A 23,771-nucleotide genomic window follows, 5' to 3' on the forward strand; every position below is an offset into this window, starting at 1 on the left:
CGTCAGCTGACTGCATAGATGATCACATCATGTCCTGACCAATGCTATTGCTTTATTCATACCTGATCGGTGTCTTTACAATAAAAACAATATTATCTGACAAAAGAAATCTAAATAACTTTGAATTCCAATTGCATATATATATATTGCATGTGTGAAAATAATTTAGAATATATATTAAAATAAAAACTAAACCCATCCAAGCAATTTTCTCTCTCTCTCTCTTTTTAAAACAAGGCACAAAGGTGATTTTTTTCTGTTTTTTTTTTTTTTTTTGGGAAGAAATGCTGTATTTAACGTGACCTAAAGGAGAAACGGTGTAACTTTGCACGCATAAATTCACATTATATCGTTCACAGTGTGTCTTCGTGCTCGTGAGCTTCAGAATAACTTCCTTCTCTGTCGTCTGGTGCATATTTAAGAGCATTCGCAGACATTCGCTCGACCCTATTATCGACATCTAGCTATTCACATGTATACTGTGTGGTAAGTGGTAGGTAGTTTTGACAGAGGTACAGACAAAGTGCAACATCTGGTCTAAAACAACAGCAGGAATATGACTGGATTGCTGGTGAGATCTGGAATTAGATGTTGTGATGAGTTTTGGGGGTGTTGATGATGATACCTGCATAGCATTTCCATCTGATGGGTCTTTAAAATAGACAGGAAATCTCTTTAATTTCACTTCTGCTTCTTGCAAGTGTTCGCAAAAGTCAATTCACAGTTCCAGGATTGGCTTTTTCCCTTTTTCACTTCTGTCTTACTGTGAAAACCTGTGGAAAGAGTCAAAGAAAAGAGTTACTCAACCATACAGACACACACGCAAGACTACTGTTAATAATATACAGTAGTCAACATTTGAAGTGGCTCAAAACCTTTCATCAAATTTGTCCTAAAACTATTCGGCAACTTTCAAATGTTGACTACTTAATTTGCAAAGTGGAGGGACATTTAGGTTGGTCATAGCTGCAGAAGGTTGAGATCATTGCATTAATATACTGTATATTCTGGCTGCATGTTTTATCGTCCTGCTAGTATTTGAACGTCCATGTGTCGGACATCTGGCGGATAAACGATTTACTGATGCAACACTTTGTGTCATCCAATCTGTTCCTGGATCAGATCCCGCTTCATCCTCTGCCAACTGGGTCTGAGAAATCCAATAACCCGTCTGTTCAATCATGTTTATCATGTCTGACCTGACAATATTGTTATGAAGGGTGTACATAAACAACTATAGACCTTTTTACAAATAATTACAATGAAATAAGTATCCTAAAATACAATATTAATAAGAATTATTCTTATAATAATTATTATTATTATGAATCATTTAGTTTATAAAATAAATTATATAAAAGTATAATTTCAAAGTGCTTTACATATTTATGACAATAAAGCTTACAAATATACACAATAAAATAATAATAAATAATAAGATACAGGGGAAAATATTGTATAAAATACTATTTTATTGTAAAACATACTCCAATTATATATATTAACAACTCAGAAATGGCTAGTCAAATTCATAAATAATCAAACAAGTGAATCTATTATTAATTATTATTGTATTTATTGCTTGAATTAGTTTTCATTTTTGATTTTAAGTCATGTTTGTGTTGTTGCCTCTTTTATTGTTCTTTTAAATATATGAAAGTGTATAATTCACTTTAATTTATATTTAATTTCTACTAAACTAAATGAAAAATGTAAATATTTTTAAGATGGCAAATCGAACAGCAGAAATTATCTTAGGTTTATGGCTTTAGTTGTATTATTATCAGTAGTAGTAGTAGTAGTAATAATATTATTATAGAAAATTATTTATTTGAGCAAATAGTTTAAATAAAAGTAGAAAATTCAAAGAAATTTACATATTTATGAAAATAAAGCTTATAAAAATACACACAAAAAACATGGAAAAGCTAAATCAAGATAATAAAAGGCTAAAGTGTATAAATATTAGTATTCCTTTGTAAAAACAAACAAAAAAATGTTAAATACTCCTATTATATACATTAACAACCCAGAAACATATATTAAATTTAATAAATAATCAAACTATTATATTTATTATTATTATTATTATTATTATTATTAATTTATTTAAGCTTTAAATTAGTATTCATTTTATTTGTAATTGTCATTTTTGTGTTGTTGCCTCTTTTATATTCTTTTTAAAACATGCCTGAATAATACACTTTCATTTATTTATATTTTATTTCCACTAAACTAAATGAAAAATTTAATTATTTCTAAGATGGCTAATCAAGTAGTAGAAATTTTATTTATGAAAATAAAGCTTATAAAAATACACAGAAAAACATGAAAAAACTAAATCAAGATAACAACAGGCTAAAAAAAACTGTACAAATGTTAGTATTCTATTATAAAACATATTACAATTATAAACATCATTTGTTAAATAATTTTTATGTATGATATTTCTGTTCGAAACAAACAAACAAATCAAATCAAAACATACTCCAATTATATACATTAAAAACCCAGAAATGGCTAGTAAATATTATAAATAATAAAACAATTGTATTTATTATTTATTAATATTTTATTTAAACTTGAAATTAAACTTAAAAGTCATTTTTGTGTTGTTGCCACTTTTATTATGCTTTTTAAAATATGTCTGTATAATACACTTTCATTTATAAATTATTTCTACTGAACTAAATGATTTTCGCAGTGATGGGTTGCAGCTGGAAGATCATCCACTGTGTTTATTCTGCTGTGGGCCCCTTGATTAACTAAGCCAAAAAGATAATGAATGAATGAAACTAAACGAAAAATCTAAATATTTCACAGAATGGCAAAGTATTTTAGGTTAATGGCCTTAGTTTCATTAAACCTCCTATTATTATTACTATTAGTAAAAGTAGTAGTAGTAGTAGTAATGGAATTAATAATATTATTATAAAAAGTTATATTTATAAAATAGCTTATATAAAAGAAGAACTTTACACCACTTTACATTTTTGTGAAAATAAAGCTTACATAAAAAAGACCAAAAAATACATTGAGAAACAAAAAAATACATCAATAAAAGAAAAAAAGAGCGTGTACATATTAGTATTGTATAAAAACATACTTCAATAATATACATTAACAACTCAGAAATGTCTAGTAAATTTCATAAAAATGTATTATTTATTATGATTGTATTTATAGTTTAAATTAGTTTTTATTTTCAATTTTAAGTCATTTTTGTGTTGTTGCCTCTTTTATTATTCTGTGTAAAATATGCCTGCATAATATATTTTCATTTGTATTTTATTTCTACTGAACTAACTATTTCTAAGACGGCAAATCAAGCAGCAGAAATTATTTTAATTTTATTAAACCTTCCATTATTATTATTACTATTATTTTCTTCTATATTTAAGGTCTTCAAACATAGAATATTTGACCTTTAATTGTTGAATGATAACAATAAATGAAATATAGATCTTTATATGGCTAGGCGATCTGGCCTAAAATCTAAATCTGGATTGATTGAACATTTTAACTCGTATACTATTAATGAATGATTTATTTATTTATTTATTTATTTATTTATTTATTTATTTATTTATTTATTTATTTATTTATTTATTAATTTATTTATTTTATTTGTCTGCCCTCATAGTTTACTGAAAGTTTTGTACAGTAAATATGCACACATATTACAAGTGAGAGATTTCTGATTGAAGGGTGCATTACTTGATTTTAAAATAGTTGAAATTAATAACTTGCACCACGCCGCACATGAACGTAACCAATATCAAACCGACCAATCACAGAGCTTGCGCTACGTGGCGTTGCGTACATTTTTGAAGAGGTATAAATCAGCTTTAACAGAGCGGGCGCAGGTGACTCCACACATGGTAGGGAAAGTAATAATAAAAATAGACTTGGAAAAATTAAATCGATTATAGGTTGTGAATGTCATCATGTTGATTACTTTTTGATTAATCGCCCAGCCCTAGACCTTCTTCCTAATTCCCGCAAATACATTCCGTAAACTAAATTTTAAGGATATACTATCAACAATTAATAAAATAAATCACAATTGAACATTTAACTCAAAAGACTTACCTACAGTGTCAAATCTGAAGTCCTTTATATAGCTTATAATGTCTATTTTAGAGCTGTATAAAAAAACTTGGCGCAACATTTAAAGATCAACAATCAAATACGCAGAAAAGAGAGCTGAATAAATAGAAACACAGCCTGATTATCAGATGAATGTTATTCCTGATTGCATAACAGTCCGACATTACAATGCTGGAAAACACCCCAAAACCACCCACACCTTTCCTTCAGGAGTCTGAATCTCCACAACACACACACACACACAAAGACATTACGCAATGCGAAACAAAACAAATGCTCTTTTTCGATTGGCAAAAATCTGTTTGACTTGAAAACTGAAATGAAACTATTTTATTAAAGGGCTAAAAAAATGTTGTCTTATGTATAATTTTTTGTCTTTTATAAGCATTTATTTATTTTATTTTACTTCATACATTAATCAGACTGAGTGGAAAGAGTTAAATAATAGTACTCATTTACTTGTAATATTTAATGTTTTCCAATCATTGCTAAAAACCTAGTAATATTAAGTAAACTTTAATCAAAAAGTATTGACTTGGTAAGCAAAGAACACGACAAAACCATAGGGTATATGCGTAGCTAGTGTTACTTCCCATACTAATAAACTTTTGGTGAGTGGTTAATGTGACTTTATTTCATTTTTTTACGATTCCGTTTACAGCATCGATGTTGTAATGTAAATAAAATACAATCAGTTGAATAAACTTTGGCATTCATTTAGTTGGTCAAGCGTAAAACGAGACAAAAAAATCTATACTAACTTTTAACTAATAAGTTTTATTAAATTTATAAAAGCAAAGTTTGTTTTGCTAAAAAAATATGTAACTTTATTTGATTCATTTACTTGAATCCTTATTTAAAAGTAAATACGTATAAACAAATGACTTTTACTTTATTTAGTAGTGTTCGCTTAAATATTTAACATGATAGTAAATTTAAATTAGGTAAATTTAACATGATACTGACAAGTTAACTGATGTAAGATTAGTCAAAGATACTCAGTCAAATTTAACTCAATTAAACCAAGTAAGAGTCATTTTTTTAGAGCGGGAATGTATAAAGTATAGTCATTTATATTTTTAATGAACAAAATCCCAGAAATTATTGTAATATAAATGGAGCGTGGCCTTAGTTTAGTCGGACACGTCAGTTAAACTTGCATCAGCTGTTCATAATGCGTACAAATCCGGTTCTGATCACTCCCTCTACCATCCCAAACTCCTCCTAGGTCATTTCTGCAATCAGTTCGTAGTAATAGCCTAGTAAGCAGCAATCAGCCTCATGTCACTGGCATTTACATGAACTCTTAATTAATTTAAGTAGTTTATGAACGCTTTTAGGTTCTGTTCTGTTCCCTCCATGCATGCCTGCATAGGCGGATGCATGCTTAATATATCCATAATATATTTGACGAAAATGACTGAACTATAGCCTTAAACTTTAACTAATATGTCCTTACACTGAAATAAATAATTTGCTACAACGTACTTACTCTATAAATACAATTTAAAGTGTACTTATGATTGATTAAATATGAGCATGTAACTACATTTGTAATTAATTTCTTTAATTACACTGCTGACCATCCCTTACACCTTAACCCACCTGTCCATACCACCAAACCCATCTCTAACCCTACCGATATCCCACCTCAAGTGTTTTGCAATATGAGCACATTCCTTAAATTGTATTTATTCTTTGATGCAAGTACATAGTAATTAATATAAAGTGGGACACACACACACTATATTGCGCATAACACACACTTGCTTTCTGCTGAATCAGATGTGCTTGTAAAAACACAGTGTGTATTTTACAGCTGCTGAACTCACTGACCCGCTTATATAATGACTATAATCACAGCTCAGCCGGTTCCTCCGTGAAAGATGTGAGCACCGAAATGGTTCAATCTGAATTCTGTGGTCAAAATAGCAGCATTTTGGGTAATTATAATAATTATAAAAGCAACATATACAATTTGCATACTGACTCCAAGCAGCAGATCTTCAGGAGTGAATGTAAAGTTAATCGAGTTCAGTAATACAGGCTTTAATTGCAGTATTAGAGTTTTGTGACTGCTGAAGCCACTTTTGTTCAGATAAGGATTTAATTGCCACAATAATTAAATTATTTAATTGATCTCCAGTTTTAGGATTTTCTCTGCACATACTGAAGTATAGATGACTCGTTTTATATGTTTCTATGAATTAAAGCAAATTTCCTATAATTTAGAAATCAAATTCATCATAATAATAACAAAAATTATAAAATAAATTAACAGAAAATAAATAAAAAGGATCAAATAGAATTGAAAATAAACCAATTAGAAAAATATGGAAAACTTAATATGCTTGTTTTAACAACAACAATAATAATAACAATATAATAATAATATTAATAATAATAATCATCATAATTATAAAAATAATAAAGAAAATAGACATAATATAGCTAACATTTTTATCATAAAATAAACATAATTATACTGTATAATAATAACGTTTAATATATATCTTTGTTTATTGAATGTATTTCTTTTAATTGATTTAAATCAGCTATTTTTTTTAAATTATTAAATAGTATGATATTTAAATTAATAATACTTATATTCCTAGTACTGGGTTGCGACTGGAAGGGCATCCGCTGTGTAAAACAATATATTAAAATATTAAATAAAGTAAAGTAAATATGCCGGAATAGTTGGTGGCCCATTCCGCAGTGGATAAGGGACTAAGCCAAAGGAAAATTAATGAATAATAATAATTATTATTAATATAATAACAGAATAATGATTAAAGATAAATCCATAAAACTATTTCAATAGTAATAAGCACAAATAAAATAAAAGAATAAAGGAAGTAAAATGAAGAAAACAAAAGTACACAAATAGATGTAACTGAAAATTATTCAATTATCAAAAAAATTGAAAGAAGCTTAAGCTATATTCCAAATGTAGTAATTGAGTAAATCAGTGAGGCATAGTAAATATGCGGTATCTGACTGTAGTAACAGCCACACACACACGGTCTGCAGGATCAGAACACAATGTTCTAAATGTGAGGCAGAGACACAGATGCCAGACCTACAGCTCCAGGAGGGCAAGAGTGTGCGTGTGCTTAAACTCTTAAATCTTTCATTCAGGTCTTTTAACTGAAATGCCCTTTAGTTTCATACATTTTATCAGATTATATTGAATACATCTATGAAGTAAACTAAAATCTACAGGCTTACTTTAGTCATTATACATAGTTACAGTACGTCATTCGAAAACACTTATAAGCACTTTTTTCTTTCTATTCGTCTATCTGCTTTTCATTCCGTTTTCTTTCATTCCATCTTTGTATGTTTTTTACCTTCCATATTTTTTCAACTTCTTTCTTTCTTTCTTTCTTTCTTTCTTTCTTTCTTTCTTTCTTTCTTTCTTTCTTTCTTTCTTTCTTATTCTTTACTTCTTTCTTTCTTTCTTTCTTTCTTTCTTATTCTTTATTTACTTCTTTCTTTCTTTCTTTCTTTCTTTCTTTCTTTCTTATTCTTTCTTTCTTTCTTTCTTTCTTTCTTTCTTTCTTATTCTTTATTTACTTCTTTCTTTCTTTCTTATTCTTTCTTTCTTTTTTTCTTTCTTTCTTTCTTTCTTTCTTTCTTTCTTTCTTTCTTATTCTTTATTTACTTCTTTCTTTCTTTCTTTCTTATTCTTTATTTACTTCTTTTTTTCATTCTTTCTTGCCGTCTTATTTTTTTCCCTTTCCTCTGTTCCGGTTTTACCAGTTTAACTCTTTTTATTTCATTTATTGCATATTTCCTTATGTAATTTTTTTCTTTCCATCATTTATTCTTTCTTTCTTTTTTACTTTTTGTTTTCCATTCATTCTTTTCTTCATTTCATTCATTCATTTATTTTTTTACTTTTCATCTCATATGCATCTTTCTTTCTTTCATTATTTCTTTGTTTGTTTCTTTCTTTCTTTCTTTCTTTGTTTGTTTCTTTCTGTCTTACTTTTTCTTTCTTTCCATCCTTTGTCCGTTCAGGCTTTATTTCATTCTTTCTTTTTCTTTTGTTCCATCTTCCCTTCCTTCTGTCATTCTTTCTTATTCTGTTTTTGTTTCTTTCAGTTGGTCTTTATTTTATTCTATTAACCGTTCCTTTTTTTTTTACTTTCTCTCATATTCATCTTTCTTTCATCTTTATTTGCTTCTTTTTGTCTTACTTTTTCTTTCTTTCAATCTTTTGTTCGTTCTGGCTTTAATTCATTCTTTCTTTATCTTTTGTTACATCTTTGCTTACTTCTGTCATTCTTTCCATCTATCTTTGTTTTAGTCCTTCTATATTTCATTCTTTCAATCATTCATTGTTTTTTACTTTCCATCTCATATCCATCTCTGTCTCTTTTCTGTCGTCATTTACTACATTCTGGTATTCTTTCAGTCTTACTTTTTTCTTTCTTTCCTTCCATCTTTTGTCTTGTTTTCCAACTTTCTTCTGTTAAAGCTTTCTTTCTTTCTCTCTGTCCATCTTTCTTTCCATATTTCTTTCATACTTTCTTTCCTTCTTTTTTCAGTTTTTCTTTCTATGCATATATCTTTTGTTCCGTCCTTATTTCATTCTTTCAATCATTTGTTCTTTATGTTTTGCATTCTCTCCATCTGTCTTTTATTCATCTTTCTTTCTTTCTTTCTTTCTTTCTTTCTTTCTTTCTTTCTTTCTTTCTTTCTTTCTTTCTTTCTGTCTTTCTTTCTTTCTTTCTTTCTTTCTGTCATTCTCTCATTAGTAGTAGTAGTTTCACTTTCTGTGTCTTTCTCTCTGTGTTTTAGCTATGTTTCTTTCTTTTTTATTATTAGAGTATAATGACAGAAAGGTTCATTATGTCTCTTGTCAATTCAAAAGTGAATCTCATTTCCAATGAAACGATCTCATTGACGTAAAACGATGAAAATGATTCATCATGTGTGTGTGTGTGTGTATGTGTGTGTGTGTATAACCAGTCTAAAGGTGAGAAAAAGGGAAGAGCTCCCGGTGCCAATAATCAGAATGAATAATAGCACAGCACCACATTAGCAAAATATTCAATACGCAATAACGTTGTTATTACAACAATATTTCATGCAACACAAAATTTCCCGAGAGAAATTTATTTTATTATCTATTTAAAATACACAGTTGAGGTCAGAGTTATTAGCCCCCTGTTTATTTATTTATTTTTAACAATTTCTGTTTAACAGAGAGCAGATTTTGTTTCAACACATTTCTAATCATAATAGTTTTAATAACTTATTTCTAATAACTGATTTATTTAATCTGTGCCATGATGACAGTAAATAATATTTGACTAGATATTTTTCAAGACACTTCTATACAGCTTAAAGTGACATTTAAAGGCTTAACTAGGTTAATTAGGTTAACTAGGCAGGTTAGAGTAATTAGGCAAGTCATTATATAATGATGGTTTGTTCTGTAGATCGAAAAAAATGTAGCTTAAAGGGACTAATAATATTGACCTTAAAATAATGTTTAAAAAAATTAAAACTGCTTTTATTCTAACCGAAATAAAACTCCAGAAGAAAAAATATTATCAGACGTACTGTGAAAATGTCCTTGCTCTGTTAAACATAATTTCAAAATTATTTAAAAAAGAAAAGACAAAAAAATTCAGATTCAATTAAATCCAATTCAGACTGAAATAAATTGTTGAGATGCTTTAAAACACTATAAATAACACACAAAAAAACACAGATATTTTGACTCTTATTTGCTATTGTTATGTTCCTCTCTTTTCTCCACTCTACGTATTTTCGATATATGTCGCGCATCCCTAATGCATAACCCCTGCATAAACCCTGTGAGACAAACTCAGACTGTTGTTTTGACGGATGGATGAATCCATTCAGACCGTGGGGGGGAGGAAGAGGCTGAGAGCCCCAGTGTGTTGCATAACTGCTCTATATGCTCAGTGAAAAAAGCGGGCCATAAAGCTGTGACGCACGAGTCCTGTACACATGGTCAAACACAGAGTCTGCCATCTCACACCAAAATCAGCCATCTTCATTGCATTCCAGTGGACATGCGTGCAAATCATTGTTTCTGAATAACCGGTCTGCCCTCAGGACTCCAGCGCAGCAATTTTTTGATTAAAACTGTACTATAAAGAGGCTTCGAAAATGCATTTAATTTCCTTTGGGCTTTTCGGCTGAATCTGCTCCAATGCTGAATCTATAAAAGAATGCAATAAACTCTGCAGGGAAGCCGCTGGTTGCGTAACTTCTGGTTACGAAAAAAAAAACAACAACACCTGGTTTGGGAGTGTGACGAGATTTATACTTTAACACTATTTAGATGGCAGACTCACAGGATTTCAAAATAATAGCAGTGTTAAAAGTCAGTATAATTTAATTATAGTCAATAATGAAGTAAATAAAATTTACTAGCCAAAATAATGTAAATAATAATACATTGATCTGAATAATCTAAAAAGTACATTAATTGATGATATTGATATATGGACTATAGATTTGTATTAATGCACTGTATTTTATATATATATATATATATATATATATATATATATATATATATATATATATATATATATAATTATTATTTAATTGTATAATTATTGTTATTATGTGGATGTTAATTCGATCTTTTATTGTTGTTTGTATAGATCTTTTTTTTTATATTTAATTTTATTGTTTATATTATTTCTATTATATATTTATTATACTATATAATAATATTTTTATAATTTTTACTTACATTTATATTATTGTTGTTTATTTGATTTGATTTTTGTATTTTCTGCATAATGCTTTGAGATGTTTAAAGGTGTTATATAAATTTATCAGCAATAAAGTCAATAACATGCAATTTACTTGTCACAGTAATGTAAAGAAATCGTTGATCAAATTAATCTAAATAACTAAAGCATTAATGTTAAATAAATATTGATGATATATATTGTATTGATATATGGACTATAGATTTCTATTAATGCACTGTATTTTTTTTATTGAAGACGATAGCTAATATATATATTTATATATAATTTTTTAAGCGAAATCACTTTTAAGTTAATATAATTTTATGTAAGATAAAGGTGATTTTACCTTTTATTATTATTTGTTTAGATTTTGTTATTTATTACACTATATATTGATGTTTTTTAGCATTTTTATTTATAAACTATTATTGTTTATTTTATTTTTGTACCTTCTACATAGTGCTTTGAGATGTTTAAAGGTGTTATAGAACATTTATAATTTATTAAATAAAACAATAAGTGCATATTATTAATAATCAGAAAATGTTCATAAACAACACACTTTTAAGCATAAATATGAAATATTTCTGACACAAAATATATTCATACAGTTGAAGTCAGAATTATTAGCCCCCCTTTGAATTTTCCAAATGATGTTTAACAGAGCAAGGAAATTTTCACAGTATGTCTGATAATATTTTTTCTTTTGGAGAAAGTCTTTTTTTTTATTTCGGCTAGAATAAAAGCAGTTTTTAATTTTCTTAAACACCATTTTAAGGTCAAAATTATTAGCCCCTTTAAGCTATTTTTTCCCTTCCCGATAGTCTATAGAACAAACCATTGTCGAACAAAAACTTGCCTAATAACCCTAACCTGCCTAGTTACCCTAATTAACCTAGTTTAGCCTTTAAATGTCACTTTAAGCTGTTTAGAAGTGTCTTGAAAAATATCTAGTCAAATATTATTTACTGTCATTATGGCAAAGATAAAATAAATCAGTTATTAGAAATGAGTTATTAAAACTATTATGTTTAGAAATGTGTTGAAAAAATCTTCTCTCCATTAAACAGAAATTGGGGAAAAAAATAAACAGGGGGGGCTAATAATTTTGACTTCAACTGTGTATATATATATATATATATATATATATATATATATATATATATATATATATATATATATATATATATATATATATATATATATATATATATAATGATTTTAATAATTATTTTTAGTATTTAAACGAATATATTTTTACATCATAAAACACTGCAAAACTATAATTAAACTATACAAACATCGCTTTATTATATAATAAAATTCAGTAGCTTCTAAAATGCATAGAATTTTCGTTAGCGTTCTTAGTTGAACCTCGTCCAAAGCATAATCCACAAAAGAATGCAATAAACTTTGCGGCAAGGCATTTCGTTATATTACTGACGTACATTATTTGTTTCCTATCCAAAAAACAAAGAGCACCTGGCTGTGAATGTGTCGCATATGAAGCTTTGACATGATCGCCTTTGGCAGCTCACATTCAGTGGATAAAAAGGTGTCAGATCTTATTAACGGGATGTTCACAGAAGCTCAGGGTGTGGCATTACACAAGTAAACAGGGAACGGCAGGGTACATGATGCCCCTCAGGCCTAAAACGTGGCTTTGATTAGAGAATTACAAAGCAGCAGGAAAGGCAAGAAATACATGAATAGACGATGAACTCTAGGAACCAAAATCAAGATCATTCTGTACTGGAGTGATATTAAGTGTATTTTAATACATAAACACAATTACATAACAGGCATTGAAAGACTGTTAAGATTGTTAATAGTAGGGATGCACTGATTTGGAATTTTAGACCAATATGATAACCGATAACTCTACATTTGGAGGCCCATAACCGATATTTTAGCCAATAAACAGAAATATTTAATTATTTTTTGCATGTATTTAAAAACAAAACCTTAACTTCTGAAAAATGTGAACTGATGTCTAAGCTTTATTAATCAATTTTTTCATCTCCAACTTTCCTTAATATTATAAAAGTTACCGCCTGACGAAAAAAATTCGTAAATGCGTAAAGCAACCAAGTCACTGGGAATCAACCAAAATCAAAATACTAGTAAAATAAAAAAGTGGCAGGCAGCAAGCATGCAAAACTTATAAAATATTAGCCGATATAATAAAGAAATATTATTAAATAAAATATTAGCCGATAAGCATAAATATTTCATAATTCTTTATTTGAATGTAAAAACAAATAGTTTACACATACAATTAACAAATGATTTTGTTTTAAAACCTTAACATCTAAAAAATGTGAACTGATATCCGAGCTTTATTAATCAACTATTCGTCTCTAACTTTCATTTATATTTTAAAACCTTCAGCTTGATAAAACAAATGCATAAAGCAACTAAGTCAATGAATATTAACCAAATTCAAAATACCTGTAAAATATTTAAAAAGTGGCAGGCAGCAAGCATGTGAAGTAAATTATACATAATTCATTGGTTTAAAGATATCGGCTAACTATGGTATTGGACAGATAATACAAATATTATAAATCGCATTTACTGGCCAATATTGATATGACCAGTGATATGAACTGCATTTTATAAACATAAACAAATTCACATAAATGCCATTGAAGTACTGTAAAGATTGTTACTAGTTGGAATGCACTGATATGGGATTTTCGACCGATACAATAACCGATAACTTTAGATTTGGAGGCCGATAACCGATATATTAGCCGATAAACATAAATATTTCATAATGTTTTGCATTAATGTAAAAACTAATCTCAAATGCATACAATTAACAACTGATTTTGTTTTAAATCCTTAATTTCTGAATTATAACTGATCTTTAAGTTTAAATAATTAACTATCCTTCTCCAAACTTTCTTTTATATTATAAAACATACCGCCTGACAAAAAATGCATAAAGCAACCAAGTCACTGAACATTTACAAAATCAAAATACCTGTAAAATAATTTTTAAAAGTGATGAGCAGCAAGCATGTGAAGTAATTAATTAATTGGTTTAAAGATATCGGCTTACTTTGGTATTGGATCAATAAAGCTAATATTAAAAATAGCATTTACTGGCCGATGTCGATATGACCAGTGATATGAACTGCACTTTAACACATACACATAGCTGTCGTTGAAGTACTGTGAAGATTGTTAATAGTAGGGATGCACTGATGTGGAATTTGTGACCGATACGATAACCGATAACTCTTTAGGTTTGGTGGCCGATAACCGATATATTAGCCGATAAGCATAAGTATTTCATAATTCTTTGCATGAATGTAAAAACAAATAGCAGGCACATACAGTTAACAACTGATTTTGTTTTAAAACCTTAATTTCTGAAATTTAATTGATCTCTAAGCTTTAATACTCAACTATTCTTCTCCTTTCAACTTTCTCAAATCAACTTTCTTTTATATTATAAAACGTACCGCCTGACAAAAATGCATAAAGCAACCAAGTCACTGAACATTTACAAAATCAAAACGTAAAATAATAAAAAGTGGCAGGCATTTCAACAACATATCAAAACAACTTCAACCCACCTGAAAAAGTTGCATGCTTGTTTTGGCCAATCGGGTCCTCTTACGCCGCACATGTGACCTGGTCCATTCTGACCTCCAGCTGAAATGCATCTGGCCGGTCCTGTGGATTAACCGCAAGCATGTCCTGCAGAAGCCTCTTGACGCCCTCCGACATGATGCTCCGTGTTTTCTGCGGGATGTGTAAAACCATTTTGGGATTCTCCAGCAAGGCTTCACCCACCGGGACGATCTCAGTTCCCTGGCGAACATACGTCCCGAGAAGCTCTCGCTTAGACTCGGCATCAATAAACGTGATCCGTTCAATCATAGCCCAAATGATGATGCCTAGCGCAAAAATGTCCGCTTTGGCCGTGTAATGGCCTTCCCACACCTCGGGTGCCATGTAAAAGTCAGATCCGCATGCTGATGATAACCAGAACTTATTAATGTTCACTATGTTCTTATTATTAACCTGATCGTCGCCTTCGTTTTGCATGCAGCTGAGTCCCGCGCACACCTTGCTGAGACCAAAGTCTGCAACCTTGATGACAGGATTGCCGGATTTCTGCGAGATGAGAATGTTGTCTGGTTTGAGGTCCCGGTGGACGATGTTGTTTTTATGGAGGAAGGCCACAGCACTGGTTAATTGTTTCATGAAGCTTCGGTTGGTCCGTGGATCGGGCCGTCGTGAGAGGATGTACTGATTAAGGTCACCGCCATCGCAGAACTCCATAACAAACCAAAGATAACAAGGTTCCTCTGGGTAACCCAGGATACGCTCACCTGGAACGAAAGCAGATTGCAGTTAGCATGGGATTTTTATGCACACCCTAATTGCATCTACAAATACAGTAAGGGGAAATAAGTATTGAACATGTCACCATTCTAAAAAAACATATTTCTAAAGGTGCTATTGACTTTTCACCGGATGTTGATAACACCTAAAGATATCCATGTGCAAAGAAACCAAAACAAATTATTTTACAAAAAATGTGCAATAAAAAGAAATGACGCAGCATTGAACAAATGAAGGAAAGGTGTAGGAAGGCAGTGAAAGCCCAGACAGCAGCTGAAATCTCTCAGTAGTTCTTCAGCAACCAACTGCCCTTTGTCTGTGTAAATTAATATCAGCTGCTTCACTCCAACATCTACATTAGCAGGAGGATGAAGATGAAAGCAGGGTGGACATTCCAGCAAGACAATGATCCAAAACACTGCCAAGGAAACTCTCAAATGCTTTCAGAAAAAAGAATCAAGCTGCAGTCTAATCAAGCTGTAGAATGGCCAAGCCAATCACCGGAGCTCAATCCAATAGAAAATACAAAATAAACAGAAACACCCACAGAACCATATCGTGAAGGCCTACACTGTAAAAAAAACTCTGGGTTCCACAGAATTCCTTCATGTTGTCGCAACATAAATCAATTAAGTTAATGTAATTGTTTTTACAAATTTAAGTGAAACATAAAACAATTAAGTTGTTTTAAAACCCTTAAGAATTGTGTTGATTCAGCTCATTTTACATAAGTAGTTTGAGTTAAGAGTAGGGTTGTCAAAAGTTCAGAGTTTGGTACCAATCGGAACTGAAGGTTTAAAAACATCCATTTCCTGCTTATATTTTAGCGCACACTTAAACACAACTGATTGGTCATTATGTTGACACGCTCAACAGAAACAACTGTTATTGGAGCTCAGATGTTAACGTTTTTTAAATTTCAGTATCGATTGATACCGAACTCAAACTTTTGACTACGAGGGGTGTAACAGATCACGGTTGATCTGTGATGTGTATGGGTCGGTGACCCGCAAATTAATACATTTTTTATTAATAGATTAATCCTAAAATTGTAACGATCGCCTCTCGCATCATTCACATCACATGTATGAAACCATTTAGGCTTTAATCCAAAATATAATGATGACGGAAGCAGTTGTGGTCAGTTATTCGGGATGCAGTGGGTTTCTTATTAACAAAGTTTACTAAAGGTGTTTTCTTTACTACTTGTTTAGCCTGTAGTGTAAGCTGCAAGATTAATCATTACAAGATCGGGAACCACATAACATAAAATATATATGATAGTGATTTGGTTTATTAATCCTTCGAATTGCTGCATTCAAATCTGAAAAGGCAAAAATCAAGAAAGAGATTCAATCTTTAGTCTTTTGAGTTAACTAACACAGAAGTACTGAGTTAACAGTTTATAGTTTAATATAATAATATAAAACGTGTATTTTTAATAATATAAAAAAATAATAGAAAACGTGTAGTAAACCAGTGCTACCAAGACAAAAGGTTAATTTCGAGCCCTGATAATGTTAAATTTCTACATTTGGCATTATCAGCAACAGTAGTAGTAATAGTGAATTTTTCAGTGCTGAACATTTGACATTATTTTTATTCAGCTAACCATTTTTTCATTTTATTTTTGATAAAATTACAGGTTTTCAGTTCTGTTTGTTAAAGCCAAAAGTGTTTTGCAGTGCTTTTTTTGTAATAAATGGAAAGCAAATTACATTTGTCTCCTCCCCTTTTTAGCTGATCCGAAAAATGGTCCGATCCGTGACTAAGAAACAGAATGTCATCCGAAATGTGACATTTGTGATCTGTTACACCACTATTGACCACCCAAGAGTAATAATGATATTTTTTTCATTTCTGGGTGATCTATCTCTTTAAAGGGCACCTATGGTAAAAAATCTACTTTTCAAGCTGTTTGGACAGATCTGTGTGTTGGTATAGTGTATAGACCGTCATACTGGGGTGATATAAACACACCCAGTCCTTTTTTTTCAATTTAACTACAAAAAAAAGGGTCGGCCAATTGGAGCTGTTTTCAAATCGATCGCACCATTACGTAGGTGTGCGATTCCCCCCGCCCACCGAATTGATTGACAGCTGCGCGCATTAACATGTTCCGGTAGTCACGTGTATATGTCAACAAGACCAGGCAGACATACGCAAAGCAACCAGGAATAAAAGCTCTGTTCTGTTCGCTAGGATCAGCAATCATCATCAAATGTGATTAAGAGTAAGTTTCACATGTTTAAAGTGTTTTAAAACAGAGTATGTGTGTAATTAATTACAGCGTTTTACTTCAGCTTTACTTCATCAGCACAGCCGCGTGTCAGAACAATTATAAAAGAAGACGCTTCAATCCCGGTTTGTGGAAGTTAAATCAGGTTTATTTTGTACATTAGCATAACAGATATCCACACAGTACTTGAGGTTAGCCTTAACTAAGCTAAGCGCGCTCTGTCTGCCTGCCTGTGTGTGTGTGTGTCATCTGTGGTGTGTGTGTGTGTGTGTGTGTGTGTGTGTGTGTGTGTGTGTGTGTGTGTGTGTGTGCGCGCGTTAACTTTGTAACGATACTGTGTGTGACTCATCAATGCAACTTCACAATACTGATTAGTAAAGGTTAGTTCTTACTGTAGTATCTCACAAACGCTACGTGAGACCTTCTTCCTTTAAGTCTGTCTGTTGTCTGATGCAGCTGAGGGAGGAGGCATGTAGTGGGCGAGAAAGTGGGCGGGAAAGAATCGTCTTAAAGGCGCAGTACGACAAAACCACCCCCTGCTGGAAATCAGTATAAGACAGCATCTTGTAAAAGGTATAATGAAAAATCTGATGGGTATTTTGATCTGAAACTTTATATACACATTCTAGAGACGCAAAAGACTTATATTAAATCTGAAAAAAGGGGTAACCTAGGTGGCCTTTAAATAGGGTGAATATTGATTTCTTGTTGAGCGTCTAATAATTTCTCATCCCTTTTGGGCTTTCAAAGCATGAAAAACACAACAATCTGCTCCAAGTGGGCTCATTCAGAACCATCATCATCTGTGCTTATTGTAAAACAAAATCCCATTCATTATGCCTGCAAATCAATCCCATGCACTTCATAATCTACTCATGCGCTTGATTGAGCCATTTCTGCTGAGTCAGATAAAACTTTATTGAATGTTTCTGGTCTGTAACTGATAAGCCGTCGTTTCGGACTCATTAGCGAACAGAGGTGTCTGTGTTTGATTAAAGCCGGCCCTGTTGAAACTACAGCGGCTTTACTGTTCAAACCCAATCCTTCAACAAAGAACGTTTAGCTGGCAAGAGCTAAAGTGTTTGTTTAGTGAGCTCAGACAGGCCAGCAAAACACCCGACTTTAGCTGAACACAGATTTCGGTTGAGCGGCACGTTTGGAGCCTTTCCAAACAGAGACTAAGCGCTGGTAATCTGTCTGCGTTCTGCGACAAGCTAACACAACTTCAATTCAGGATGCAAAGGCTGGGAAATGCATGGAGAATAAGTGGACTGTGACCTGTGGAAGTGACTTTAAAATAACAAAAACTATTGAAAACACTTGAAGATGAGTGTCTCAGATGATCCTAACAAAAACAAATGTACACCAACATCTCATTTCATCTACACTTCACTCAACAAGTAAGCATAGACTTCGCCTAAATAGTATATAAATGCAGGTTAACTATATTTATATGTAATAACTTTAACTGTTAAGAGCTATTAGTTAGTAGTTAAAGTTATTAGCAATTACTAAAGTCATGGTAACTAATAATATTCACTTTTCTAAATATGATTGTATTGCAATAATGTGCCCTTTGCTGCTTTGAAACAATAATTATTGTGAAAAGCGCTATACAAGTAAACCTGAATTGAACTAAATATGCATGAGATGCGATAAATTGTATTTACAGCCACTCACTCACTCACTCACTCACTCACTCACTCACTCACTCACTATCCTTTGGCTTACAGCCTGATGTATCAGAGGATGCCACAGCGTAATGAACTGTCAATTACTCTGGCATATGTTTTATGTGGCGGATGCCCCTCAAGATGCACATTTGCAGCCATTTACAGTATAATACAAACAAAAATTGACTAATGGAAAAGTCTTGGGCTGCAGCTATGGATTATTTTTATTAATTGATTAATCTATCACTGTAATCGATTAATCAGATAGGCTTTTTCCATTTTCTTTGAAGATTTTGTGACTGAAATGCAACAGAGTAGATACAATAATTGTTGTGAAAAGCACTATACAAGTGAACTTGAATTAGATTGAATATGCATAGGATGCGATAAATGATATTTGCAGCCACTAATTTACTCACTCACTCATTATCCTTTGGTTTACAGCCTGATTTATCAGGGGATGCCACAGCGGAATGAACTGTCAATTACTCTGGCATAAGTTTTATGTGGCGGATGCCCCTCAAGATGCACATTTGCAGCCATTTACAGTATAATACAAACAAAAATTGACTGATGGAAAAGTCTTGGGCTGCAGCTATGGATTATTTTTATTAATTGATTAATCTATCACTGTAATCGATTAATCAGATAGGCTTTTTCCATTTTCTTTGAAGATTTTGTGACTGAAATGCAACAGAGTAGATACAATAATTGTTGTGAAAAGCACTATACAAGTGAACTTGAATTAGATTGAACATGCATAGGATGCGATAAATAATATTTGCAGCCACTAATTTACTCACTCACTCATTATCCTTTGGTTTACAGCCTGATTTATCAGGGGATGCCACAGCGGAATGAACTGTCAATTACTCTGGCATATGTTTTATGTGGCGGATGCCCCTCAAGATGCACATTTGCAGCCATTTACAGTATAATACAAACAAAAATTGACTAATGGAAAAGTTTTGGGCTGCAGCTATGGACAATTTTTAGTAATTGATTAATCCTTTACTGTAATCGATTAATCAGATAGGCTTTTTCCATTTTCTTTGAAGATTTTGTGACTGAAATGCAACAGAGCAGATACAATAATTATTGTGAAAAGCACTATACAAGTGAACTTGAATTAGATTGAATATGCATAGGATGCGATAAATGATATTTGCAGCCACTAATTTACTCACTCACTCATTATCCTTTGGCTTAGAGCCTAATTTATCAGGGGTCGCCACAGCGAAATGAACCGCCAATTACTCTGGTGTATGTTTTATGTGGTGGATACCCTTCCAGCCGCAAATTTGCAGCCATTAACAGTAAAATACAAACAAAATTTGACAAATGAAAAAGTTTTGGGCTGCAGCTATGGATTATTTTTCATAATTGATTGATCTTCCACTGTAATCGATTATTCAAATAGGGTTTTTCCATTTTCTTTGGATATTTTCTAACAGAAATGCAACAGAGCAGATACAATAATTGTTGTGAAAAGCACTATACAAGGAAACTTGAATTAGATTAAATATGCATAGCATGCGATAAATGGTATTTGCAGCCACTCACTCACTCACTCACTCACTCACTCACTCACTCACTCACTCACTCACTCACTCACTCACTCACTGTCTTTTGGCTTAGAGCCTAATTTATTAGGGGTCGCCATAGTTGAATGAACCGCCAATTACTCTGGCAAATTTGCAGCCATATAAAGTAAAATAAGAACATAAATCGACTAATGGAAAAGTCATGGGTTACAGCTATCGGCTATTTTAAATATTATTTTTTATTATTATTATTATTATTTTAAAATTACAGGTTACAAAACAAAATCCATGATTGAAAATTAAGTAATGAAAAATCACATTTAATAATAATCTATAAATAGTTTGTTTGCAAATGCTATAATTTAGAAATTAACCTTTATACTTGCACTGACAAAAACAATATATAAATAAAAACACTAAAAAACCAAGTCAAAAATACTTAAAACTTTCTGATAAAAATATACAGCATAAATCTTTTGAATTTAGGGGGTTTTGCTGGCTGAATCTCTGTTATGAACGAAAGTATGATCTATAAATTAGTTTATTTCAGAAACTTTATTATGCTAACAGGGCACAAACACCAAATATTGTCCTAGTTGATTCAAACACGGCATTAATTCATAGACAAACATTATTTAGCTCAAAATTGGTGACCAAAATCATTTCTAAACAAGCCTGTAAAGTCAGGCTTAGTTTTTCCATTGTAGACGAGGCCATAAAATGGTGACACTTACGTAACAGCAGTCAGCACAAAATAGATCCTCCAACTGCTGAGCACCAACACAAATATAGCGCTCACACGACACCACAAACACACAACTCACTGTTCACCTGAACACACCAAACCACGCCACAATACACCAACATGACGTTACAATTTTTACATTTATATAATCCCATTAGATGGATCGTGGCATGTCAGAAATGTTTCAGGCCAAAACTATATATTCGAGGTATTCGTGACCATGCAAAAACAATTAACGTAACATGCAAATTACAATTTTTAATAACTTAAAAATTATGATTTCATGTTTTTTTATATTTTTTAATAATCAGAAATTTAAAAAGTTTCAAAAATCAATTAATTTTGCAAATTAAATAATTTTCATGCAATGCACAATTTTAATTATGAAATGTGTGACTTTTTGTGATTGCAAAGATTTTAAAAAAATATTAACATTTAAATATTCACAAAAGTACTTGTGCTTAATGAAAACACACAATGAATTTAACTAATATTGACAATAAAAAAAACTATGAAAATAATAACAAAAAATATTAACTGCTGAGCCTTTGGTAAATGTATAAATAAATAAGTAGTATTGCATTTAATAATGAAAGTAGTTCATCAGAGGTGTTACCTAAACTGGCCTATATGGCACTGAAAGGGTTAAAGCATGATGGGTACAAGAACATGATGTTCCCTCATGCAAAGCCTGGCTTCCTTACTTGCCCGTTAATGCACTGAAATGCACAATGAAATCATAAATCATTTTAAAGTGCATGCATTGCATTAACATGTGCAACTGTATGCATGCTGCTTTAAAATGCTTTATAATATTAAAGCAGAATGCATTGCATTAAAAGTGTGCAACTCTATACATTTGTATTACAAAACAATACAAGCCTGACCTACTCCTGCTGGTGACATAATCTGTATGAAATGAATCAGATTATGCATTAAAGGTTCAAATATTACAAACTCTAAATATTGAATCACATTACCAGACAATGACCATCAAAGTAACATTGTTCACAGTCAATTCAATAGTGCTAATGTTATTTTTGAAGTGATATTTACATGCAATTTTAGATCTAATATTCAAAGTAGCCTGGTAAACAACATAGGGAGCAGGTTGTCAATCAACGAATGTGCGAATATAAAATCAATTTATTGAGTGAAAGTTGATTTTATCAGGCACATTCGTTTATTTTAACAGTCCCAATATTGTTTACCACGCTACTTTTAATATATTCAGTCTGAAAACACATGTAAGCTGACTACAAAACAACATTAGCACTATTTAATTGACAGTACTTTGACAGTGCTGCTAAAATGATTTCCCTATTTAGAATTAACAAACTATACTTTTCTGAACTTTTATGATTAAGGATAATGTCCTAAAACAAACTTTGCTTCAATATACTGACTAAAAACGCACCTTTCAACGACGTTTCCACTAATCTCAAATACTGCTTGTTTCGTTTGTTCCCGTGGCTCATCTTCTGTGCCATCCCGTTTCTCTGCAGGACACACTCCTCCAGTTGCACCACATTTTCGTGCCTTTTCTCCAGGCTCGCCAGGGCCCAGAACTCAGCCAGCGCCAGCTCCACTTTTTCAGGCGCGTCGCAACGGAGTTTTTTAATCGCCACACGAGCTCCAGACCTCCGGGCGACGGCCTCGTAAACCACGCCGTAGCTCCCGCGACCCACTTCCCGAATTAAACTATACCGAGGCGCTGTGAAGACTATCCCAGCCTCGAAATTGTCCTTCTTGAGGAACCCCAAGGAGAAAAAGTCGTCTTCCTCCATGGGTTCCTCATCATTATTGGTCTCCACGGGCAGCGGGCGCAGAACTTTACTATCCCGCCACATGATCGCGCTGGGCGGCTTGGCTCTTTTGCAGCCCCGCCGGAGGCTCGTTACTCTCCGCAGCTCCATGAGTTTATTATTACCCCTTGCGTTGACAGCATATGTTTCGGGGCAATAATCCTGTTTTTCATAACGTCTCTGAATGAGAGTTGCGGAAAGTCAAATCGATTAGTTTGTTTTGGTGTTTTTTGTCACTTCCTCCATCAATCGTCTGACTGACATAAACAATAAAAACATCAACAGGAGAGAGCAGAGGGGGCGTGGCGAACTGGCGGACTGTTCCATTTCTTCGAAACTACAGGTAGGGTGGGTCACCCCCATACGTCATAGATAGATAGATAGATAGATAGATAGATAGATAGATAGATAGATAGATAGATAGATAGATAGATAGATAGATAGATAGATAGATAGATAGATAGATAGATAGATAGATAGATAGATAGATAGATAGATAGATAGATAGATAGATAGATAGATAGATTGATTGATATGGAGA

General features: G+C 31.9%; 1 protein-coding gene across 1 annotated transcript; it reads right to left on the reverse strand.

Annotated features, from left to right (window-relative positions):
- Positions 1 to 259: 259 nt before the first annotated feature.
- Positions 260 to 23,489, reverse strand: stk35 (serine/threonine kinase 35). Its single transcript, NM_001077616.1, is given in 3 exon segments — positions 260 to 773; positions 14,450 to 15,211; positions 22,843 to 23,489. Coding segments are annotated over 2 exon segments (1,221 nt in total). The 5' UTR covers positions 23,342 to 23,489; the 3' UTR covers positions 260 to 773; positions 14,450 to 14,489.
- Between the last annotated feature and the right edge of the window lie 282 nt (positions 23,490 to 23,771).

This window comes from Danio rerio, chromosome 23, assembly GCF_049306965.1.
Source record: "Danio rerio strain Tuebingen ecotype United States chromosome 23, GRCz12tu, whole genome shotgun sequence".
Classification (NCBI taxonomy): Eukaryota; Metazoa; Chordata; class Actinopteri; order Cypriniformes; family Danionidae; genus Danio; species Danio rerio.